The 16,819-nt window shown below is 41.1% G+C and overlaps 1 protein-coding gene across 7 annotated transcripts in view; it reads right to left on the reverse strand.

Moving 5' to 3' along the window:
- DCAF1 (DDB1 and CUL4 associated factor 1) overlaps positions 1–16,819 on the reverse strand; it is a 54,810-nt gene that overhangs the window by 16,954 nt on the left and 21,037 nt on the right. For 5 of the 7 annotated variants that reach the window (XR_013957638.1, XM_080625362.1, XM_080625366.1 and 2 more), the window contains 13 exons: positions 15,947–16,126; positions 14,942–15,151; positions 13,604–13,773; positions 11,760–11,884; positions 9,434–10,694; positions 8,301–8,499; positions 7,520–7,602; positions 6,557–6,641; positions 4,949–5,182; positions 4,315–4,408; positions 3,737–3,841; positions 2,853–2,926; positions 1,554–1,658 (listed from right to left, as the gene is read on the reverse strand). Coding sequence is in view for 6 of the 7 variants with exons in the window: in XM_080625362.1 (XP_080481488.1) it covers positions 1,554–1,658; positions 2,853–2,926; positions 3,737–3,841; positions 4,315–4,408; positions 4,949–5,182; positions 6,557–6,641; positions 7,520–7,602; positions 8,301–8,499; positions 9,434–10,694; positions 11,760–11,884; positions 13,604–13,773; positions 14,942–15,151; positions 15,947–16,126 (2,925 nt within the window). In the remaining variant the exon portion in view is untranslated. Of the gene's footprint in view, positions 1–168; positions 938–1,553; positions 1,659–2,852; positions 2,927–3,736; positions 3,842–4,314; positions 4,409–4,948; positions 5,183–6,556; positions 6,642–7,519; positions 7,603–8,300; positions 8,500–9,433; positions 10,695–11,759; positions 11,885–13,603; positions 13,774–14,941; positions 15,152–15,946; positions 16,127–16,819 lie in introns of those variants that run through there. The other 2 variants (XM_080625365.1, XM_080625364.1) reach the window with 2 other exon arrangements.

The raw sequence follows: 16,819 nt of genomic DNA on the forward strand, positions 1-16,819 counted from the left end.
AATAAGTTTTAACCCAGCAATAGGAAGATTCAGAGACAGCAAGTGTATCAGAAACCCAGTTTTCTACACAGTGTGGAAAAGCTCAGCAAACTATTACCTTCTGGCATTCTTTGGGAAAAGGTGAAGTCAGCTTTTCATGCAGGAGATACAAATACATGATTTTACTAGAATGCAGACACCAAAGAGCAGAGAATAATGCATTTAAAATCTTTAGGGAATTGAAGCATAAGGTCTTTGCCTGTTCAAGACAAAAAAAGCCACAAAACCCCAAAAAAACAAACCAAAACTCAAAACCAAACCAAGGGAACCCCACATCTGACACCCTAAAAGCTACAAATGGGTCTTTAATGCTCACTGTACTGTAGTAAGTATTCTGCGCTGTGTGTTCTACCAACTGCAGCCCGAGGAGCGATTACTGCAGTTCTTAGCTCTTTCATCAAGTTGCCAGAGATCAAATGGCTGATCTGAGAATGAAAACCAACACATCCCAATGCAAGCCCACACCTTTCTTGAAAGTTCTTCAAACATTCTGCTGTGTAGAAGCAGGGTGCAGTTTCACTGCATCAGTCACGAGTTGTGTCTCATTCAGAAACTGGCAACAAGTTGTGCCCAAATATGACACTTGGAATTGAGAAAAAGGAAACACGCATATACCACCACCTCTACTGGATGTTAAAATACTAAAAAAAAACCAAATCAACCAACCCTAGTATAACAGATCTCAAAGTTTCTAACCAGCAGGTCAAACGAGGTGATTCTGCCCCTCTACTCTTCTTTCATGAGACCTCACTTGGAATACTGTGTGCAGTTCTGGTGTCCCCAACATAAAAAGGATATGGAACTGTTGGAACAAGTCCAGAGGAGGGCCATGAGGGTGATCAGGGGACTGGAGCACCTCCCATATGAAGACAGGCTGAGAAAGTTGGGGCTGTTCAGCCTGGAGAAGAGAAGACTGTGTGGAGACCTCATAGCAGCCTTCCAGTATCTGAAGGGGGCCTACAAGGATGCTGGGGAGGGACCCTTCATTAGGGGCTGTAGCAATAGGACAAAGGGTAATGGATTCAAACTTAAACAGGAGAGATTTAGGTTAGATATAAGGAAGATGTTCTTTACTGTGAGGGTGGTGAGGCACTGGAATGGGTTGCCCAAGGAAGCTGTGGCTGCCCCATCCCTGGTGGTGTTCAAGGCCAGGTTGGATGGGGCTTTGAGCAACCTGGTCTGGTGGGAGGTGACCCAGCCTGTGGCAGGGGGTTGGAACCAGATGAGCTTTAAGATCCCTTCTGAAACAAACCATTCTATGATGAAGACTGAAATACTTAAGGAAACTAATAAATAAACTACAAACTATTATGTCTGTTTACAGGGCACAAAGTTCACACAGGTTCTGCATAGATAGTCTCAATTTATGCTGATGGTAAAGTGACCTGCTTCATATTAGCTGAGATCAAATGAGGCATCTGTACTTTATGGGTAACAAAGAACACCTACGGCCTCTCACATGTAGATGGCTAACAGCTACTCTTGAACAAGTAGGTTAATGCTATACTTCTCACCTGATCATCTTCTTCGTCCTCTTCATCTTCTGCCAGACGCTGCCTGCCCACTTCATACAGTCTGCAAACTGTATCCATATTCATGGCATCCATGCTCCCTTGATTCTGAAGAGGAGATGCCCACACAGGAATTAGCCCCAGGAATTAGGCTCAGTGTTCATACTCAAAGCCACAGAAACATTCCCAAAATCTTTCCCTCCCATGCAGTAGCAGCAGTACAATTAGCACTAAAACCAAGTTCTTTTGATTTCAAGGACCAGTCAAGGAGTGATGTAGATATTTACTTTCTGCTTCCATCATCTGCAAGTCACACACTTACTAGTAGACTTAAAACATTTACTGGATCCTTAACATGCTTTGGGTCCATTCTCACCTAACTGCACACCACTTCCCTATACATTTGCCTCCCTGACGTATCACTGAACCATATGCCTTGAGAGAATGCTAAAAGCTGTCATACAGCAGGAGTTCAAGGAGATAGTAGTCTGACCCCAGCAACCACTGCTGCCACATACCCTGAAGTAACATCTCCAATGGCTCCTATAAATGAAAGTTTTCATTATCTTGGCCTCACTACCTTGACAACTCCAACTCCAGGAGTTACAACATGAAGCTTGTCCTTCTACAGATTCTTGGCTAGCTTTTTTTTGTCTTTAAGGATCAGTGGTTCAGAGTATTAACTAGACAGGATTTTAAATTAGCCACTGAGTCCATACTCAGGGTCAAGAAACTGGGTACTGGCAACATACCATTGAACAAAGAACTGGACCCATTAGTTTAATTTTACTTCCCACCTAACAAACAAGAAGTTTCACTCAGTAATTTTTGCTTCAAATCCTTAGCTTCTGGGATTTTGCTAGGAAGACAAGTGAAAAAGGAACAGTAAGAGTGATTCACAGAAAAGCTCCGTGGGAAGCCCCAGGAAGATTACTTTTCCTGGTTATTTGATATAGGGCAAATTTTAATAGGAAATTACTGGTATAAATAGGTAAAAAACTGCATTTCTCTATGCTTATGAAAAGGAAAACCTCTGCACATTTTAAAGTGGGAAGTGTTTGAAGAAGAGAGGCAAATGTGTTTGGAAGTTTAAGGAATCACAGGCAGAAACAAGACTGCTGTGGGTGGACAAGAAAAAAATAACAACATTTTTACCATCATCAGAACACCACCACTGCCTGGGACATGAATTTAACATCAGGAACGCCAGAATCATCACTTTTGAAGGTTTTAAGAAGAAACTAGAAGTATTGCACTCAAACCACAGCTACAGAGCCCAGAGTGTATTCTTAACTCCTTTACCTCAATGACAGCCAGATAGCAGTCCTTGCTGTCTGTGCACAAGTCGAAGATATTCCGCTTTACATCAATAGTAGCTGGAAAACATCACAAAACAAACTCAGTGGTTAACTGCATATTACTTAATGCTCACTGAAATAAAAGATCTAAGTCTAAAAGCAGATAATAAAATCATAGGACAAGAAACAACAGCTGAAGTGAAATGAACATTTGTAACAATACCTGTTACATTTGTAACAATAGCTGTAATAAAGAATAAACATGTTGGAGACTGTCATAAAAAATAGCCAGGTAAGTTCTTAACCCACTCTGCAAAGTGTCTCATCCCTTGATAACACATTTATTGGCTTCTCTAAGCACAGTAAACAACAGATAATCTTCCAGGATAGGTAGCAACCATGGGATTGAGTTGTGAGCCATGTCTTCTTTCATAGCAAACCCCACATTTGTTTATGTCTGTAGCAGCAATTAGCCTAGCTGCAGAAGCTTTGCAAGCTGAAGGCGAAACTTACAGCAGTCTGAACCACCAGCACAGGGAAATGCTGCTGGGAAAAGGAGAGGGTGGGGAGGGACTTCCTGAAAAGGGACCAAAGACATCTGGCCAAATGACCCGCTATCTCAGATTATGCCCTACTTGGAAAGATGAAAAGGAAAATAAAGCCAAAAATGCTGAACAGGAGCAAGTAAGATAGTCACACGCTGAACAGGATATGATACTTGAACCTATTTCAGTGTTAAACTCAACTCCCCCGCTTCAGTCAGAGCAGGTCATAGCAGGATTTTTGTCACTCATGCAAAGGAAATTAGGAAGTGAAGGTTACTAAGCAGAACTTTCGATAAATTTTTAAACCTCCAGACCAAGCTATTTGCTTCTCTCTTACTCTTACCTATAGGTTTATAATCAGTTGCATTAAATGTCCTGAAAGAAGAGCCAAAGGGACTTCTCATTCTCTCCTCCAGGAGGTCATCTTCATCATCTGCCTGCAGCATAGCTGATACAAAGAAAGATTATCCCACAAATCCACCTTCCATTCATCATGATCATTAATCAACTTAAGATCAAATTAGACTCTTAAATGAATTTTCTTTTTATTTAATAGCTTGGCAAGATCCATTTAATGTATACTTTTCCGAGCTGCCTTTATTGATACTGCAGATCACTGAAACTTAATACAGAGGAGAAAATTCTTCTCAAGCATCATCAGATCTGCCGTTACACACATTTTCGTTTTCAATAGGTTCATTTTTAATCTCACAAGTGAGTTGTGATATTGCTGATGTTAGAAAAAACTGACTTTGTCAGCAACACACATAGCATAAATATCCTGTAAAAAACAGTTCACACATGCTGGTAAGGCCTGGAGTGAGACAGACTCTCTGAAGCTTCCAATTTCACAGAACAAGCATCTACTTATCTCAAACCAGAGGTGATCAAGGACAGTAATGTGAAACTGAGAAGTCCTACCTCCATACATAACTGTGCCAGTATAGTTGAAGACCACACGACACTGGTCCAGTGCAGGTACTGTGTGTAACAAATGAAAAGTTCGGAGGTCCCACTGAAAAAATACAGGCTAAGGAGCAACAATCAATCAAAAGTCTCTATTTCCTTTTCAATACAGCATCAAACAACTGACTGTGTTCAAGAAACACCACTGCCACCCTCTTGCAATTATTATATCTTGTAATATGCAATTCTAGCACCACAATCCCTTCCATGTGCTCAAACTGAAAAAGTTCTTATACTCAAAATGCCATTCCTAGTTATGAGAAGTTACTGCATCAGCTTCAAGGTTGATCTTGGTATGGGATGGGAAGAGTGCAGAGGTACCACACAACATATTACTAAAGAAAATCTCTCTTGCTCTCTCTCTGTGTTAAGTATTTCCTTTAGGCTGTATCAGAGGCAGAATCTAGATTTAAGTTAGCTAGCTCTGACAGCCCCTACTTACTTCAAAGTTCACGGACAAAATTGTTGTTACCATTCATAACCTGTAACACAGCAGATCATTAACACAACTTCTGCAAACAGCTACTTGTTTATCAACATAAATTCTTTATGTCCAGCACATAATTTATCAGAGTGGCCAAAAGGATACAATTTCTGTGTTGACTATGACCTCTAGCCCATTGGGATGGAAAACACCACTGATGGTCATGTTGAATTTGTCAAACTTGTGGATGGCTTGTGCTGATCTGACATCCCAGAGGACACCATCATTTAGGACAAGATCATCAGTGGGGTTAAAAGTGGCACAGTTCTTCTTGTAGTTGTTGGCAAGATCTGGGTTAAACAGAGTCAATAGCTTGTTGCCAGTCTGAATGTCATAGATCTTTTAGATTTAAAAGAAAAAGAAAGATTAGTCACAATTTGTAATGTACCTGTGCCTAAGATCAGCCCATGTTCCCCTTCTAGATTGTTTCAGAATCACCCCATTTCCCATTTTGCTTTTCCATTTCAAGTGAGAGTGTTCCAAAGATAAGCCTTCCCACCAGATCTTTACTTGTTTTTCACAGCTGGAACCTAGCCTCACAACATGTTCTGGCCAGTACTTAGCTTACTGCAGGTTCACTGATATATTTCAATACGATCAGGATTAGCTCCAGAGAAACTAACCCCATTATGAAAAGTGGGCTGTGAAGCTGCAGTCACAAGGTACCACTTCGCCAGAAACTGTTTGGAAATGGAACTGCCTTCAGAGCAGATGGTATTTACAAACACAAAACTCCACACACTGAGGGGGAAAAGAGCCAGAAACTGCTGAAAAGGAGTTAAACTTCCTGAGCTTTGTCTCAACAAACTTTCGGAAGACAAAAAGATAAAGAGGGTTTTAACTAGTACAAAGGCTTTATGACCATCTTCTCAGGTAAATTTGACCTGTACCATCCCTCGGAGCCTAGCCCTCACTCAAACCTAAGAGGAAAACAATCTCTAGAATTAGAAAACAAATCTGTTTACCAAATAAACAAATAAACAGACTGATCTGACTTAAAACAAACCAGAGCAGTATGTAAAAATCACATATAATTTGAATAAGTTACACTGCATGACAATTTCTTATGCAAATACTCTCAAGAGAGACAGTGCCTATAATGAATGTAAATTAGAACAGAAGCAGAGGCATTCTGAAGCCCATGTCTGTCACATTTGCAGGTATTCATGTAAAAAACCAGATTCTCTAGAAATAATTAAAAAATTAAAAATGCCAAATATTAATTAATAATTAAATAGTAATTAAAAATTAAAATACCTAAAAGCAAGTGGCAAATTTGGGGGGCAAAAGGAGGACACTTTTAATAGGCCATTTCCCACAGCTGTTGGAACAACTTAACAGTGGAACTTTTATTATCATTATTACTGACAAATAAGGCAAAGGAGGCAACTTCAGGCACTGGGGGGGAAGGGAGAGGAAGGGGAAGTCCTGCATGATATGTCTCAAAGCAAAACAAAGCAAATGCCACAACTGCCCATAATACTAACTACAGAGGCAAGACATTGCACACATTGTGCTACATTTGGTTTGGAATGGTCAAGTTTATACCCTTAGACACAGGGAGAAGTTATTTGACACTTTCTAAGCTTTCTTCTAAAGCCTCTTAGTTCATCAGTTGCACAGAACATCATAGCACCCGGATCTGTATAGCTGTTCTCTGAAGAATTATATTCTTGTCCCAGCTTCACAACCATGACCTTTGCTGGTACTTACATGGGCAATGTCTGCTTTTGTGCCAATGACCCTATCCTGAGAGTGCTTGCTGAATTCCACATAGTGGTCATCAGGGAAGGAATGCCTGTAGATAGAGTCAGTAAAGAAGTTCAGGAACTGAAGACTGAAATCACCTGTGTGAACCAAGCACTACCCCAACACCTCCAGCAGAGGTTTCAGCAATTCAGAAAACTAAAAACTAGAGAAAAGGCTTTTGCAGGAAAATATCTATTACAAACACAGCCTTTATAGCAGACCAGTGAGAACACAAGCAGCAAATTCAGACTTGTCAACAGGGTCTGCCATGAGCATAACGCTGTTTAGAGGACTGAGCAATGAACAGCGCCATGAATGTTCAAACACTCATGCAAGCTTGGGGCACATGAAACTTTTTATCTGACAAATGCCCCTTAGCTGACCTAAAACAGGTCACACCAAAACTGTTACATACAACTAAGGTAGACAACAGTCAAACCTTACAAAAGCAAAGAACCTTCCATCCATTTTTTTAATGGGAAGGAACAAATGCTAGTACTGAATTCACATTTAAATAGCTTTATTCAGGGCTGAAATAGCTTGTATCCAGGTCTGAAAATTTCACCATGCCAATCACCATGCTAGGGAAATTCTGTAACTGGCTACAGAAATATTGTCAAGATAATTTACAAACATGAGAATAAAAACACAAACATATGTCTTCGCCTTCAGAGACAACAGTGATTCCACTTATCTATCTTGCATTAAACAGGACTTTAGGTAGTCAGAATTCAGCAAAGCTGCCTGTACCAAATACAGTAGGGAAGATACTCAACAGAGGAAAGGAAGCATATTTTATTTTTTCATAAGAGACTTTGAAAGCTGTGCTGTACTGTTCTTCCAGAATTCGTTCTTAAGAGTTTCTGCCTATATTGAATGGTTTTTCTAACTGCAACATACCCCACAGCTGGCTCAGAGTATACCTACTTCATATCAAAGACAGACTTCATTCCCCACAACGCAGACAGAGGTTGGCTCCACGTAGCAGATGTCAGCAATAAAGATCCATCCTGTATTTCCAGTTGGGAGTGGAGGGGGAGGAAGGGAAAAGAATACCAAAGAAAACAGAAGTTATCATTTTGCCCGTACACTTAAACTTACAAGATGAACTTTGGAACTGTAGAAGATTTTGTGCTCATTAAACTATTCCTATGAGGATAAAGTCTAGTTATCTAATACTATGTATAAGAGAAAGAGCCCCTGGCAGACAAAGAAAAATGTTATAGATAACAATGGAAACCATCTATGATTTTAATACATAAAATCAGGATAATCCATGCCTGTATTTTGCTGCTCTGAGAGTGGAGTTCATTCTACTTATAATTTCTTTTATTTCTTCCTAGAATCATCCCCCAAAAGATTTATTTCTTCAACAAAGGGAGGTTATATAAACTCTGATATCTTATCTCACATTTATCGTAAATACATAGTTTAAGCATTTTTCCACTTCCAGGCATATATATTCACTACTTATGAAGGCACACGGCCACTGTGCATCTTTTCTATTATCATGGGAAGAAAAACAAATATTAATTATAGAACTCACAGAGAGCATTTGAGTATGTAACTATTACAAGTACTTTAATGACAGGCATTGCAGCCCACCCAGCAGTGCAATTTAGATTTACATATCCAGATGGGCTCACAACATACTAGGGTTTAGGCTGTGAGAACTTCTAAAACTCAGAACAGGTCTTTGATTGCTCACCCTGGATGGCTCAAGGTGCGTGATGGCAGAGTTATGGCAGTTGTAACTGGCCTCTTCCTGTCCACCAAACACATTATAGAGTTTCAACTGCCCTGTGCAAGTACCCAGCATTAAGAATCGTTCCCTTGCAGAAAACGCGCAACAGGTAAAGCCACTCTCATCCTCATTTGCTTCCCTGAACACAGAAATCGGTCGGAACCTGGAGAAGGTAGAAATACAAAGGTCAGCCAAAAGAGAGAGAAGAGTAAAACTAAAATGCTGTGCGATGATATTAAATCCAGTCGCTAAATGTCATGTAGGTACAAGTTACAGCTTTCTTCTAGGACAAGCTAAGTGTCAGTTGTAAGACTAGCGCTCAAGTGAGTATGTTACAACCATGTTTGCATCATTTCAGGGTTTGTTTTGCAGTATTAAGTGCTTTTGTTAAAGGACATCATTAAGTTGAAGCATATTGAGTCCATCTTCAAACTTGCATTGATGGAAAACCTGTAATGCTGTCACCTGGATAAGTAAAGACAGCCAGCAAAAAAATCTTCTCATAGTTCTGAAACACTCAACACAAAAAGACACAGGACATCAGCCAAGTAACCCCCTATCATAATTTCCCAAGGTCATACTGGTTTCACTGTGAAGATGCTTTCATCTATGTGTCATCTTTATTTTTATAAACTTTACATCATCTTCTAATATAACCTCAGCAATGAAAGCCCACAGAAAAAGATTAACAATTGTGGTGCTGTGGATTCAGCTGCAAGAGCAAAACATGGATTCTTGCTGTCCTGCATCTGTCAGCCAACCAACCTCAAGGCTATGCTACACTCTTGTGTCAAACCGGTGTTACATACTTACCTTCCAAAGGAAAACAAAGAGCTGTAAGCTTCATTAGTCAATGTTGCTACTGAATTAACGTGATACTGGAAATAAAGTGTGCTTTATGTACTAAGGGTCAGTATAAGAAAAACAGAACAACTTCCGAAAAAGCTTTTCAAGGCTCTCCCACTTGTCACTGTTGAACTGAAACACTTTTCTCTTCAAGGATATTCCTCTGTGGGACTGCACAGCCTGAATCCAGGTAAGGCTTTTTGTCACAGGATACATCCTGAGAGGGATCAAGAAACATTTTTCTTCCTTACCTGCTAAATATAAGGTGTCTATCAAAGCAGCCACCGTCCACCCCTCCGTACTTCGGAAAGGCTGCCCTGCGGGTCAGCCGTGAGGTAAAGTTAGTTGGCGCTTGGCGCCTCTGTTTTGGCTCAGGACACTGGTGGGGAGTAAAGAGAGAGAAAGGGGGACAGGTGGCAACAGGGTTCTTGCAGCGGGCGTGCTGCTCCCTAAGGTACTCTGTGATTATACTGTCCAGTGTGGGTGGGGAAGGAAGGTGTCTGTCCAACTGCTTTTTGATAGCTGGGCTCTGGCTGTAGGCGCCATGGTCCGATTTTTGTCGCAACACTCTGATTTTTCTGCCGTTGCAGGGAGATGGCCTCTCCCTGACAAAACTAATCCTGCCAATCAGAGGAGAGTTGCTGGCATAAGAAGGGCCTGGAAGAGCAAGTGGACCTTGGGATGCAGATGGCCTTGCCTGAGCGTGGACAGAGGTGGCAGTGGAACCTACAGATGTGTGGCTACTCAAACGGGCTGAGATGCCATTAGCTATACGAGGAGTGCGAGGCAGGGTCACAGGAGAGGCGGCAGCAGCAACAGGGGTGAAGGCAGATGAATGAGATGCTGCAGTCATAGGTAGATCAGCCTCTTTAGTAAGGATAGATGCAGTTTCTCCTAGGCCCTTGGAGATGAGATGGTTCCGAATCAGGAGCAGCAGCTCCTTCTCAGGAAACGTGATCCTTGACTGGGCCACCACATCTGCTTTCTGCAATCGAGCCAGAGACACATCTGTGCCAATCAGCAATGGCTTCCCCGAGACACGCTCTATCAGCTCTGCTGCATATTTGCAAAACTTGACGTGCTCACTGCGCTTGTCCTGGAGCACCGGCTCCTTCATCAGCTGCTGAATTTGGCAGCTGCTGAAGAGCGGCAGTTTGCTGATGATCTGCCGGACAGTGCTGCTACGCGACAGCCCCACCAAGGCTTTGCAGGCTAGCGCTCTGATCTGATCTGCATCTGTGATTGGCATCTTTATAGACAGCAATGACAGGAGCACTTTGATGCCATTGTTAGACTGTACCACATTCCACATCTTGGCTAATGTGTGCTCACTGCTCTTGGGGGCCTGAGGAAGTTTTCGTCGAGGAGTTCCAGAGATGAATTTGCCAATACTGGAGATCCGATTATCTGGGCCGCACACACAGTTGATGATGATTTGAAGGGCTGATTTCTGAATCTCAGCATCATGAATGAAAAACTCACCCTCAGCAACTCCAAGGATGATACTAATACCTAGTGAGGAAACAAATAGTTTCTTTAGTACTGTAAAATATAACTTACACAGTTCATCAGAAAAGTAAGGGCACCTTCAACAAATTTGTGGAAGAGGTAATTCTGTTTTCATTCTGGGAATTCCTGACATTCTGGTAATAAGTGTAAGACATATTCTACCTCCCTGGCAAAACATTTTCGTACACTGATGCTCCTCCACTTCATCACCAGTAAGTGGTCAATCTTTCAGAGAAGGTGATCAGGCATGCCCAGGAACACAAAGCCTGGGATACCTGGCACAGAGAAAGATGCACAGGCACACCTCTGATTCTTACTGCAGAAAGCAACTGTCTTGTATAAATACTAACAAAGTGGAAACAGAGAAGAAAGAAGGGGACTCTGTTACACAAGCAAAAAAACCCAAACCAACCAACACCCATATCACAGCTTCCAAATGGAGTCAGGCCTGACAAAGCTCCTGTTCCTTTCATGTCGCTTCAGAAGATGAAAACCCTCATTCAAGAAAGAACTGGTGTGTTGTATAGAAAAAGGATTTGTGCAAAATAAATTGTCTTTTGCCTGTATCTATACTCTGCCTTTTTCTATTCTTAAAAAAATAGAGCCAAGCCCCAGTTAGTGCATAAGCCCTAGATTTGATCCAAGCACATCTCATTCATTTGCAAAGTGAACCTGCAAATAGCCATTAGAGCATAACTTAAACAACCATAAGTGCTCCTCTCCCATATTCTCAGATGCCATATCCCCAGGAGAACTAAATTTCTGGGAAGTTCAGGAACCTAATACTCCCATTACAAAAGCAGATTTGCCTCCACCCGTATTTAATGAGCTCTTGAAAACAAGTGCAACTCAAAGACCATGGCTTCGAATTTGTAATCCAACCACAGTGCTAATCATAACACAATCCTAACCACAGTCTACTCTCCCATTTATTTGCATCCTTGACAATAACTCTAAATACATGAATTATTTTAACCCTTGTCTCACTGTAGGTGAGAAACAGACAGCTAAAAAATATGTAGCAGAAGACAACTGATAAGTAAGCCATAAGGACCATATTCAGCTTACCCACAGTGGAAACAGTAGATCCAGCTTCATCTAACACATCCACAGGTTCTGCCAACTGCAACTGGATTTTAGGAACCACAGTCAGGATGGCTAGTACATCCAAAGCGTATCGTACTGTGTCATTCCTGGAAGACAAACAACAGAAAGACTTCTTAGAGGTATACACAGAGAGTTGTTTCAATACATTACAGAGTATTCAAGCTATCCTACTCCAACAAATAGGAGTAAATCAGTCCCATCTGATGTATTTAATGGTGCCTTTTCATTTTAGCAGGTTTCACTTTTAAAGGGCTTGTCTCCACAGAAGCCAGTGCTCATATGCACACCATTGCCTGCAGTCTGTCAACATTTATCCCACACTGCCCACAGGCTCCTAAAAGCACTGTCAACTTCTGTTTATATAAGTAAGAATGTTAAGACTTATCCACAAAAGTATTCTAAATTAAGCTTCTAAATCTAACATAACTCTACATCTTAGATGGAAAACACTTATCTAAAATATAGTCACAGTCAACTAGGAAGGAAGTTTTTCTGAAGCTAAGGGAAGCTGTTCAGCAGTAGAACAGGCAACTGTGATAGGAAAAAGGCATCAACATGGGCACCAGTTTAAGAAAGACACAGGTGTGTGGAAGATGAAAAGGGCTGTTAAGCAAGAGGCAGGAGAGCAGAATGAAAGAAAAGGGGGAAGGTTTGTAAGCCTGTGTGGGAAGGTAAGAGTTAACCCAAGCAGCAATTAGGAAACAGCTGCAGAGAATAAAAACCAGGAGAACAGAAACTACTCAGGGGAGTGCAACCTGAGAGAGGGAAAGGTAGGCAGGGGACTGCAGAAACAAAATAGATTTCAAGGCTTTCAAGTTGAATTAGGAAGTTCAGGCAGGCAGCAGAAATAAGGAGGGTGGGAGTCCTGGTGACAAGAATACTGCTGATGACAATTAGTTACAGCAAACAGTGACTCACCAGAACATATCTCTAGAGATATCTCAGTTCACTCTGGGAAGCAGATGGTCATTAGGATAAATAAAGACTGGAAATTTGTGCCCATCCTCCTTTTGAACTGGGGACAGGATCCTAATGGTATTCTATCACAGCTTCCTTTCTTAAGGATGCTGCAAATATTTTGGGTAGGGAGATGGGGGGAAAGATAACAGAATATTGTGGTGTTCCCAAAGCTTGTCTGCAGCCAAGACAAGGGAGAAAATTGAAAGTGGAGCATCATAAGGTCAGCCCCCACCTAACACTACGTTGAGTTTAACAGCTGGTTGTATAACTTCTAAGAACATGAACCTGAGCAATCCACAGTAACAATCTTCAGTCTTTTTCCTATCTTGAATACTGGCTTGTTGCATATTCACACGACTCCTCTGTACAGTTGTATCTGCTCAGGAAACTTCAAATACCAACAAATCAAAATGATACAGTGTCCTTTCAAGTCAGCTACATTTACTACATCCAAACAGACATTCCACCTCTTTCCAGGATTAAGAGGTCTTGATTTCATCCTCTACTTCGAAGGTTTTTCTAGTCTAACAAAAGATAAATTATGAGACAGGAAGTGGCACAGAACTGTGGTTAAGCTCTACTATGATGCTGAGTTGACAGACATCAAAGGCCTGAGGCATTTTGGCTCTTCAGAAATCCCTCTCTACCTCAAAATTTTAGTCCTGCTTTCCACGGTGTTAACTTCTACAATCCCTGTGTAGCTAGAGCACAGGCCCTAACAGCACTAACCAGTATGGGCCTGTTTTAAATACTATCAGAAAGGTAGAAAACTCTCAAAATGCAACGTCCTGCCCAATAATTGCAACTTACTGCACTAGAATGCAGTACCACAGCAAACTGCTCACCTTGCATAGTACGTCTTCCAGTTGCACGCTATTGAAATGAGCTGAAGCATGAGCTGGACACAAGACAATTTGAGGAAAACCTCTGCTGGCTCCCAGAAGAGCTGTGCTGGACCATATTCAATCAGGAACTCCATCATCTCTACAATCTGCTCATGGGTATATGAACAGGCCTGTGGGGAAATAAGTTGGAAGCATTAGAAGAGATCACAAAGGTTACAGACATGCACTACAATATTCTGCTATCAAGTCCCCCACTGCTGGGATTTAACCAAAAATGACATTCACAAAGAGCAGACCAGAACTGTATCTTGCAGATTAAGTATTTACTGTCTGGTTTATTCCCCAATTAGAAAAGAGTACAGCAACTGTCACTATAATATACAATAATAAGCTTAAGAATAATATCCATTAAGTTTCTTTGCAGTCCTACAAGGCTTAGGCCAATTTAAGAAATTACATTAAATTAAAACTCTACTTAGTAGCTTTTAAGCTATTAATGTAGCAGTCACTAGGTTATCATTCAAAATGTATTTCTGCTAAACCATTAAAAAGGCTGCAAAAATAACAATTAGTTTCTAATTTCTAACTACAAAACCTACTAAAGAAAAAAAGGAAATTTCTAACAAGCATTCCTTTCAATAATTTGTTTAAATTATGTAAGAAGGCAATAGCTTATATACATTTCTTTAGTTACCAAAATAACTGACTTTTGCAGAAGCAAAAACCCCTTTGTGTTTTCTTATTTCAGCTCTTTCACAAAAACATCATAAATTAAACCAGAAACCACAGGTAAATGTGCTCCCTTCAAAACAAACAGCCAAAATCACTTCGCAGGGAGAAAGCAGGAAAAAAAAACCATGGCCAGGACAAGAATCTTCCAGATCATCCCTAAAAACAATGATGTACGAAAGACATTTCTGTTGTCATTATAAAAATCAAACTTATTTCCAAGTTTTCTAACATGATGCATTTTCTGTACATAAAGATACTGTCCTTTCAGAGATTAAAAGATTGAAAATCCCACAAGTATCAAAAATAAACCTGCCTTTAACTTAAGTTTTTAAGAGATGCAAATGGAACCACAGCAGAAGAGCAGAATGTATCAAATTAGTACTCAATCGAATGTAGTTCAGATGAACCTTAAAGGCTCTTCTGTATTTTCCTATCGTAGTGTCATTCCACAAGGCAGGAAAAAAATACAAATAAAATCCCTGTCTCTATAAGTTGCACACTGCTTAGTTATTCCACTGGCTTCCAAAGACATCTACATATTCCTGAAGCTTGGATTCACTTGAAAAATGCAACCACCATGTTAACAGCTTGCAACATGTTACTCACCTTGTAGGGGGGCTGTGGATGGACCAGAATGCCACCCTCAGTGCGCTGGAGTGACTGCTTCACCTGTTCAAGTTTGATAGCAAGATGAGCCTCAAAGTATCGACGCAAGGCCATACAGGTGTGTTTCCCAGTCTGGCGACTGGCAAAGATCTCATCATCACTCAGGAGGGCTCCTTGGTCTTCCAGGTTTAAGATCTCAAGAGTGCTTATCTTCAGGAAGAGGTTGGGTGGGAGGCAAAATAAAGTTTCATCAGCTCACTCTTCAGGGGAAAAAACAAAAGCACCTACAATTCTCAGCTGCACTAAACCCAAACAACTTACCTTGCACACAAGACATACAAGCTCTCTCTGAGAGCTGCCAAAAGTTGGCTGAACAGAAAAGGCTACCTGCATATAGCAAGTCTAAAAAGAATCATTTCCCCCTACCTATGAAGAAAGAAATCCAGAAGTTACATCAGTGTAGATCTGGAGGCAGTGTTGTGCCTAATACTATTAGGCATTATACAACACAAAGTGTGCTCACACCCTGCAGTGACATTCTCAAGTTAGATACAACCTAAGCTATTAGGACTGCACATTTTTTTGTACATACACAGCATAATTTGTGCTCAAAAGGCTGTACTTCTCCTGGAACAAGGCTGGATTTATCTGCATCCAAAAGGGTGCATGACAATATCGCACATGTATGTGGAATGGTGAGAAACTCCCAAGCTAACATTAAGCCACTACTGTTTGGATAAGTACTGCTTAACCCAGTTGTACCAATAAGCTCTTGAAAGGGTAGCAAGTCTCTAGACAATAATCATATAATAATAAGAAAAATAATAAAGAAAAAGTGGTCCATGTGTATGTTGCTTAGAAAACTCATCTCACCTTTCCATATCCTGGGAAGCGAGGACAGAAAAAAACAACCAAGCAAAGAAACAGAACTCTCCACAGCTGCCCTCTACAGGGTGCAAAACCTGACATAAAATCCTGTTCACCATGTAAAACTACAAGCCTTACCAGATTAACCAGACGCCGAAGGCCATCATGCCTGTCAAAGAGCTCCAGAACAGCACGGAAGGAGAAGCAAATGGAAAAGAACATGGTAGCATGGCAGCATCCCGAGGCATGGGAGCACTCCATTAGCCATAAGGTGTAGTTCACTACATCTGAAAGAACATTATGGGGGTGCATGCACACCTAGAAAACAAAATAACATTCCTGAGAAGGCCTTGAGATTGCTAAAGAAAAACTGTCCAAGGAGAATGAGGGTTCTTTAAGGGGCAAATAGACAGAGGACAAATATCAGTTACTTCCATCTTGACCTGGGACATCTCAGACATGAAATAAAAAGTCCCATTTCCAGACCAGTAGAAGAGAGACCCTGTGAAACTAGTAAAAGCTATGATGTGGCAACGTAGCATTAGCAATTGGTCCTTTCCCTGACCATTACAGTCTTAGTGCAGTGTACCTCCAGAGAGTCCTTTTCCATGCCACCTCAAGCTATCCAAAGTATGCTTCGTTAGAGGCAGAGAAGGAAGAGAAGTTTCCACTGAAGAAACAAAAATTCTTCTCAGCGTAACAGTATCATACACAGTTCTAGCAAACTGTGGTTGCATGGAAGTCTAGGGGAACTGCAAGGATCAAACATAAATCTAAAGCTTGACTTTCTGTGGCAATAGACAACTGAGCCAGTCTTTTTGTTTTCTCAGATAGTGCCTCTGAGACATGCAGACCATGTGTTGGAACTGCATTTCTGCATATGTTTGTTAGCTTCTAACAATGAGGAACTTGGAACTCTCTGCCAGGGTCAGTGCCAAGAGGAATAGCACAGAGAGCTGAAGCACTGGCATCAGCTGCCAAATGTCAAGGGAGCAGATTTTTTTGTCTCTG

Source organism: Psittacula echo, assembly GCF_963264785.1.
Source record: "Psittacula echo genome assembly, chromosome: 9".
In the NCBI taxonomy this organism is placed as follows: Eukaryota; Metazoa; Chordata; class Aves; order Psittaciformes; family Psittacidae; genus Psittacula; species Psittacula echo.